At 49.1% G+C, this 8196-nt stretch overlaps 1 protein-coding gene across 1 annotated transcript; it reads right to left on the bottom strand.

Annotated features, from left to right (window-relative positions):
* Positions 1 to 376: 376 nt before the first annotated feature.
* Positions 377 to 1266, bottom strand: RPRML (reprimo like). Its single transcript, XM_040330029.1, has one exon. The coding sequence runs from the start codon at positions 769 to 771 to the stop codon at positions 448 to 450; it is 324 nt and encodes a 107-aa protein (XP_040185963.1). The 5' UTR covers positions 772 to 1266; the 3' UTR covers positions 377 to 447.
* Between the last annotated feature and the right edge of the window lie 6930 nt (positions 1267 to 8196).

Raw genomic sequence — 8196 nt, forward strand, 5'->3', positions numbered from 1 at the left:
CCAAAAACAGTTAGCAGCTTTATAAAAAGAAAAAAAAGAAATACATTCAGTCCAACTGGGTATTGATTTTGGCACTCCCCATGCACAAGCAAGTCAAGAGAAGATCCATTCAGCGTTTTCTTTGTAGCTTCCATAAAGTCCAAGACATGAAAGCCCACCCAGGACAGTCTTAATGGCATCATGGGCCCCTGGGCAAAATAATGCTCTGGGGCCCCTACATTGGAGACAGTGCAGGTAAGCAGAAATCAAGTAGGTAGGAGGTAGGGGGTATTTGGGGTGTAGAGGGGTCAGAGTGCTGGAGAGACATCTGGGATGTAAAGGGGCAGCCCAGGCTCAAGGACCAGCTGCTTTGGGGAAAGGGCAGCCCCCCCCCCCCCCCCCCATGCAGCTGGGGCCCCTGGGCAGTGCCCTCTCATTAAGACAGCCCTGCAAGGACCCCCCCATCCTTCAGTAGAGCCCCAAGATCACAGCTCCCACGTCCTTAGATGGCCTCCTATCCTTCACCAAGAAGTTAATCATACTTTCAGACCTGATGAGCAAGTTGCAGCCCAGGAAGAAAATCCCAAAGATAACGGTGAGGCAGAGGACACAGAGCACGGCGATCTGCACCACCCTGGTGATGAAGATGCTCCTCTCATCAGGGCTGAGGACCAAAGAGCCACCACCATCGTTGGTGATCACAGCCCGGCTACCATTGCAGCATCCCATCAAGGAGGAGTTGCTGTAAGCTCCTTGGTCCAGCACTGTCTGGTTAAAGAAAGTCCCGTTCATCTCTGTAGGTTGGACAAGTGGGTGGCACAGCTCGTTAGGACAAGACCCAAGGCGTTGGGACCATCTCCAGTGCTTTGAGAAGCTGTAGAAGACTTTCTTCTTCTCATGCAGGAGGAAGGACCACCTTAGGCATTCAGAACGTCCTTTGCAAAGTCTTGCTGCTTCTCATACAGGAGGAAGGACCACCTTAGGCATTCAAAACGTCCTTTGCAAAGTCTTGCTGCTTCTCATACATGAGGAAGGACCACCTTAGGCATTCAAGACGTCCTTTGCAAAGTCTTGCTGCTTCTTCTCATCCCCCCTAAACTCCTCTATATAGCAATTCGGTCTGATGTAGAGGTGATAACTGTAAGCTGGATGGTTTTATATACTGCTGGGAGAAACCATTAGCCCAGCAGGCGTGGGGAGGTGCTGCTGATGGACTCAAGTTGACACTTCAATCTTCCAAGAAGCTCTTCATGCTTCACAGTCCGGCGAGCTGGCTATGTCCTGGCTGCAGGAGCGGTGGGGGTGACCACAGGAAGGATTTAACCCTTAGCTCACAAGACAACCTGCAGTAAGCGCTTGCTGGAGCTCTGTAATGGGATTGCATAGGTGTAGATCTATAGCATTACAGCAACAGTCCATTGCACGCTTCATAGACCGTAGCGCAGTACGCTCAGGAACTTTGAAGTCTTGCGGCAGGTGACAAGGATGTGCTGGAGACAATTCCTTCACTCTGCAATCCGACTTGCAGCTTTATTGGACACATTTCGGATTTCTTCCCCGCAGAAATCAATAGGATGAGATGCTGCGTTGTGTAGATGACATTCAGAGCCGCACAAACACACACACAGTAATTAACGGGACCCGGCTGAAGGGTCAGCACACCGGGGTATTTATTCTATAGAATTATCAATCAGATCTCAGACATTTCATAGAGGAGAAAACATGACACTGATATCATTGCATTGAAACTCCCTGCACATTGGTGGCAAGGGATTTCCCTTCACCACAGAGTGTATAGTAATAATAATCATCATCATACTTGCCCACATCATGATCCTTATACAGTAGGTGCAGTGGTGGCACATGCTCAGACATTTTTGGGGGGAGCAAACAAACTGATATTTTTGGGGAAAAAAGACCCCATCAATTGCAGCCACTGTGCCCATCAAACGCAGCCACTGTGCCCATCAAACGCAACCATTGTGCCCATCAAACGCAGCCACTGTGCCCATCAAACGCAGCCACTGTGCCCATCAAACGCAGCCACTGTGCCCATCAAATACAGCCACTGTGCCCATCAAACGCGGCCACAGTGCCCATCAAACGCAGCCACTGTGCCCATCAAACGCAGCCACTGTGCCATCAAACACAGCCACAGTTCCCATCAAACGCAGCCACTGTGTCATTAATCGCAGCCACTGTGCCAAACGCAGCCACTGTGCCCATCAAACGCAGCCACTGTGCCATTAAACGCAGCCACTGTGCCATCAAACGCAGCCACTGTGCCATCAAACACGGCCACGGTGCCCATGAAACTCAGCCACGGTGCCCATCAAACACAGCCACAGTGCCATCAAACGCAGCCACTGTGCCATCAAATGCAGCCACTGTTCCATCAAACGCAGCCACGGTGCCCATCAACCGCAGCCACGGTGCCCATCAAATGCAGCGACTGTGCCATCAAACGCAGCCACTGTGCCCATCAAACTCAGCCACTGTGCCCATCAAACGCAGCCACGGTGCCATCAAACGCAGCCACTGTGCCATCAAACGCAGCCACTGTGCCATCAAACGCAGCCACTGTGCCATCAAACGCAGCCACAGTGCCCATCAAACGCAGCCACTGTGCCCATCAAACGCAGCCACTGTGCCATCAAACGCAGCCACTGTGCCATCAAACGCAGCCACAGTGCCATCTAACGCAGCCACTGTGCCATCAAACGCAGCCACAGTACCCATCAAACGCAGCCACGGTGCCATCAAATGCAGCTAATGTGCCATCAAACGCAGCCACAGTGCCCATCAAACGCAGCCACTGTGCCTATCAAACGCAGCCACTGTGCCATCAAACGCAGCCACTGTGCCATTAAACGCAGCCACTGTGCCATCAAACGTGGCCACGGTGCCCATTAAACTCAGCCACTGTGCCCATCAAACACAGCCACTGTGCCCATCAAACGCAGCCACTGTGCCCTTCAAACGCAGCCACTGTGCCCATCAAACGCAGCCACTGTGCCATTAAACGCAGCCACTGTGCCATCAAACGCAGCCACTGTGCCCATCAAACGCAGCCACTGTGCCATTAAACGCAGCCCATCATATGCTGCCATTGTGCCAAATGCTGCCAGTGTGCCCATCATATGCTGCCACTGTGCCAAATGCTGTCAGTGTGCCCATCAAATGCTGCCACTGTTCCCATTAAATGCTGCCAATGTGACGCCCGCTCTCCCCGTCTGCCCAGGACTTACCCTGTCTTGGTGGGGCAGCGGGTGACAGTGACGAGCGGGGTCCTTCATGTCTCCTGCAGGACGGGGCACTTCTCCACACCGTCCTCATCTCCGACTGCCGTCCTATCGTCCCGTCAGGCATCCAATAGCGGCATCTGTTTCAGTCAATCAGGTGACAGAGTAACCAGACCCGGTGCACTTGATTGACTGAGAGGCGGGTCAGTTTTAGGGACGCAATGTATTCAGTTCCCTAACACAACACTGAGTAATCAGCCAACGCACAGCAGTGTGCCTGCTGTTCACCCTTTTAGAAGCCTATTGGAGCCCACTGCTCTAATCAGGAAGCCTATTAGAGCCTATGGCTCTAATCAGGCGTTCCAAAACACCACAGCCGCTGTAAATCATATGCCAGGCACCCGATAAGGGGTCGGGCACATGAATAGGGGGTGGCAGCGGCGACCATAGATAGATTCATGCAATGCATGAATCTATCTATGTGAGAGAGCAGGAGAGGGGGGGGCAAGCAGGAGAGGGGGGGCGGCACTCCTGCACCCTTTATGGACACACCGCCACTGAGTAGGTGATCACAGTCTGTTCCAGCAACCATCACCATCAATGTTGTGTTGAACGAGTGATCGTTTCCTGCGCAACTATTTGCGTCACTTTTGCGAATGGCGACACACAGCTCTTACAGATTTGAAGGGAAGGGAGTCAAAGTGAACATGTTTTCACAAAATATTTAATTAAAGTGATACTGCAGGTAAATATAAAACGATGTTATACTTACCTGCTCTGTGCTACAATATTGCACTGAGTGGTCTCCTAGCTCCTCTTTGGTCGTCCCGCGTCAGGGTTTTCCTCCGCATGCCTCCTTAGCAAGTTGTATGCCAGAGGCATAACTAGAACCTTCAGGGCCCGGATGCAAGATACCATGATGGGCCCCCTTTATCCCCCCTCCTATTCGAGCCCATGGCTTCCAATTCAAGGGGGGTGCCCATGGACATCCTCCCAGAACCTTGCCTCCCTGGGGCGCACATTGGATAAGCAGCCCGGAGGTCCCCAGGGGCCCGGATGGCAACCCCCTTAAATTTTTTTTTTTTTTTTAGGGGTCCGGAGGTTCCCAGGGGCCTGGAGGCCCACAGGGCCCCAGGTGGCAATCCCCCTTTTTTTTATTTATTTTTTTATAAAAAATATATATTTTTTAATATATTTTTATTTTATTTTTTATTAAAGGGACAATTTTTTTTTTTTTTTTTTAGGGGTCCGGAGATCCCCAGGGCCCCGGATGACAAACCCCCTTTTTTTTTGTTATAAATGTTTATTTTTTTTATTTTTGTTTATATATTTATTTTTTATTAAAGGGCCCAGAGGTCCCCGGGGCCCTGGATGGCAAACCCCCCCTTTTTTTTTTATAAATGTTTTTTTTTTATATATTTTTTATTTTTTTTTATTTAAGGGCCCAGAGGTCCCCAGGGCCCCGGATGGCTACCCCCCTTTTATTATATATATTTTTCTTTATTTCTTATTTTTTTTGTAAAGGGCCCCCCCCACTTCTCAATTCGCAGCAGCCCCCCCCCCCCGCTTCTCACTCAATCTCAGGCGGAAGCACCCCCCCCCCCCGGTTCTCTGCTCCAGGAGGGCCCATGCCTGAAGCTGTGTAAGGGGCCCCATAATACCTGATGGCGGCCCTGGTTGGGTGGCATTATTGGATCTACATGGGGGGACTTTGTTTCTTATTTTTAACAAAAACTTGTGCGCGGTCTTTATTCACTTTTTTGGAGAATGGGTTGGTCATACTCATTCACATAAGGTGGGGGGGGGGGGGGTCGGGGTTCTGCATGCTCGGATAAGGGTCTGGTATGAATTTTGTGGGGATCACTGTAATTGTTAGGCCCCATACTCACGAGCAAACATGTCTGCTGAAACTGGCCCGCAGGCCAGTTTCAGCAGACATGTTTGGTCGTGTGTGGGCGCGAGCGGGCCGAATTCCAGCAAACATTTGCCCGCCGGGCCTTTTCCCAGCAGACAAATATTCCTGGACTTGTTTTAAAACAGCCCGCTGGAATTCAGCCCGCTCGGACATGTACGGTCGTCAGTACAGACCTACCGTACATGTCCAGCCGCCCGCCGTGCCTCGCATGCGTCGAATGACTTCGACGCATGCGTGGAAGCATTTTAAAGGCGGGCCGCCCACGTCGCCGCGTCATTGTCGCGGCGACACCGCGTCATCGACGCGGCGACACCGCGGACACGCCCCGCGTATTGTTTACGCGCGGACTTCTGTACGATGGTGTGTACAACCATCGTACAGAAGCCCTCTGGCAGACATGTATGGTGAAAACGGTCCGACGGACCGCTTTCACCATACATGTTTGTCCGTGTGTACCCGGCCTTAGACTGAAAATTTGGAATTCATTAGAAAATTAAAAGGAAAAAAAATCTAATGATACAAAATTAGACAAAACTAAACTAATCCTGAAACAAATCAACAAAACAAAATTTTGTAACATAACGGATCTATCCAAAACGAAACAAATTTTTCCGTTCTGCACATGTCTACTTTTAACAGGAGCCCTGGATGGGGCTTTAATATTAGCTACCGTGAGTTGCCTGTACCTTTCATACCTTTGATTTTGTAAGTGGTACCATGGGCGTCCGCTCCATAGGGCAAGGGGGGGCAATTGACCCCCCCCTGGAAAATCAAGAAGGTTTTGAAGAGTTTTGCGGCCACGGGCTGTCTGAGCGGTCCCGGGTTGGATGTCACACAGGCACAGCGAGCAGAGTGAAGCTGCCTCCCCTTCAGTTTTTATGTGTACACAGGGGGAGGGAACCTGCTGTGCCTGTGCTGCGCTGATGGCTGATCTGAGATACTGAATGGGATGGGGGAGGGGGGTTTGTGCTGAATGGGGGGTCCATCTGTGCTGAAGGGGGGGTCTGTACTGAAGGGGGGTATGTGTTGAAGGGGGGTCTGTGCTTAAAAGGGGTCCATCTGTGCTGAAGGGGTGTCTGTGCTGAATATAGGGGTCTGTGCAGAATGGGGGGGTCTGTGCTTAAAGGGGGTCCATCTGTGCTGAATGGAGGGGTCTGTGCAGAATGGGAGGGTCTGTGCTGAAGGGGGTCTATCTGTGCTGAATGGAGGGGTCTGTGAGGAATGGGGGGGTCTGTGCTGAAGGGGAGTCCATCTGTGCTGAATGGAGGGGTCTGTGCAGAATGGGGGGGGGTCTGTGCTGAAGGGGGGTCCATCTGTGCTGAATGGAGGGGTCTGTGCTGAAGGGGGGGTCTGTGCTGAAGGGGGGTCCATCTGTGCTGAAGAGGGTTGTGTTCATTCTCTAGGCTATATTTATATGGGCATGGAGTGAAGCTGAATTATCTCAAGAGCTATTTCACACTGCCAGCTGGCCGCGTTATCGGTAAAGTGGCGCTTTACCATCGTTTTAGCTGCGACTTTGTATCGCCGCTGCCGAAGCGCCCCTCCCTGAAAAAATTTCAGAGGACGCCCATGAGTGGTACTTATCTTGTATGCAAACATGGAATTTCATTGGCATGTTAAAACGATGGCATGAGAGAAGCTGCTTCTGAAGATATTAGTCGGTTGGCAGTTAGGATGACCTTTAATGCTTTCTTGGTCACTGACCTGGATCAAGCATGCAGAGAATGAAGTCAGAATGAGTTCATAACTCCTGATCCAGATCAGTATTACAGCATTTCAAGTGACATAACAGCCTGAGCAATGGGGGGAAATCAGCCGTTACAATACCTTTGCTTCTTGCAATAAAGGTTGTCTTGTAGAAATAAATCGAAACCTGAGTTGGACTAAATTTAGTTTGTTAAAGCATTGTGCATCATAATCAAGTGAGGGGTTATTTTATTTTATTTTTTAAATAGAGCTTTCAATGTTTTTAATCTCGTTTAGCCTCTTAGTACTACTTATCTATTCCAGCCTCTTTTAGCCATATCCTGTCTACTCACTCCAATAACAGATGCACATATTCCGGCTTCCAGTTAGTGACAACAGTGGACAATGCCTTAGCAGGGTGACAATGCAGGGGCATAATTGGTAGACACACCATAACAATAAGTACTTAATTCAATGCAAAATCACCAGGAATTATTTTAACCACTTAACCCCCGGACCATATTGCTGGTCAAAGACCAGAGCACTTTTTGCGATTTCGGCACTGCGTCGCTTTAACTGACAATTGCACGGTCGTGCGACGTGGCTCCCAAACAAAATTGGTGTCCTTTTTTCCCCACAAATAGAGCTTTCTTTTGATGGTATTTGATCACCTCTGCAGTTTTTAGTTTTTGCGATATAAACAAAAATAGAGCGACAATTTTGAAATTTTTTTTTTTTTTTTTACTTTTTGTTATAATAAATATCCCCCAAAAATATATAAAAACTATTTTTTTTTCTCAGTTTAGGCCGATACGTATTCTTCTACATATTTTTCGTAAAAAAAAAAACGCAATAAGCGTTTATTGATTGGTTTGCGCAAAAGTTATAGCGTTTTTGGCGGCGATCAGCGATTTTTTTTCGGTACTGCGACATTATGGCGGACACTTCGGAACACTTTTGACACATTTTTGGGACCATTGGCATTTTTATAGCAATCAGTGCTATAAAAATGCATTGGCTTACTATAAAAATAATATTTTGAAATATTATTAGTGCCTTAAAAGTCCACCCAGGGGAACCCCCCTTTTTGTTTTCTCATATTTACTGGATGTGGCACAAGCATACACTTGCCATTCACCCTCCTCTCATTCTTAGTAGCTCAACGCCTTTCTTTATGTGACACAGAGATGATGTATAGATCCCCCAAACTTCTGTTGCGAGGAGTGACGCCTGGGGCCTAATACTGAGTTGTCGTATAGAGAATCGCATTGAAGTCCTTGCTAACCGCAGTTGTGGTTCACTCCGTTCACCAGTCCTGTTACAGGGGCACAGTAGCGGCAATTGATCAGCACACTGGCAGCATTTGATGGGACA

The sequence above is a fragment of the Rana temporaria genome, chromosome 12 (assembly GCF_905171775.1).
Source record: "Rana temporaria chromosome 12, aRanTem1.1, whole genome shotgun sequence".
Classification (NCBI taxonomy): Eukaryota; Metazoa; Chordata; class Amphibia; order Anura; family Ranidae; genus Rana; species Rana temporaria.

Bases quoted from the DNA above. Each gene is read 5' to 3' on its own strand.
- RPRML (XM_040330029.1), bottom strand. From the start codon at position 771: ATGAACGGGACTTTCTTTAACCAGACAGTGCTGGACCAAGGAGCTTAC.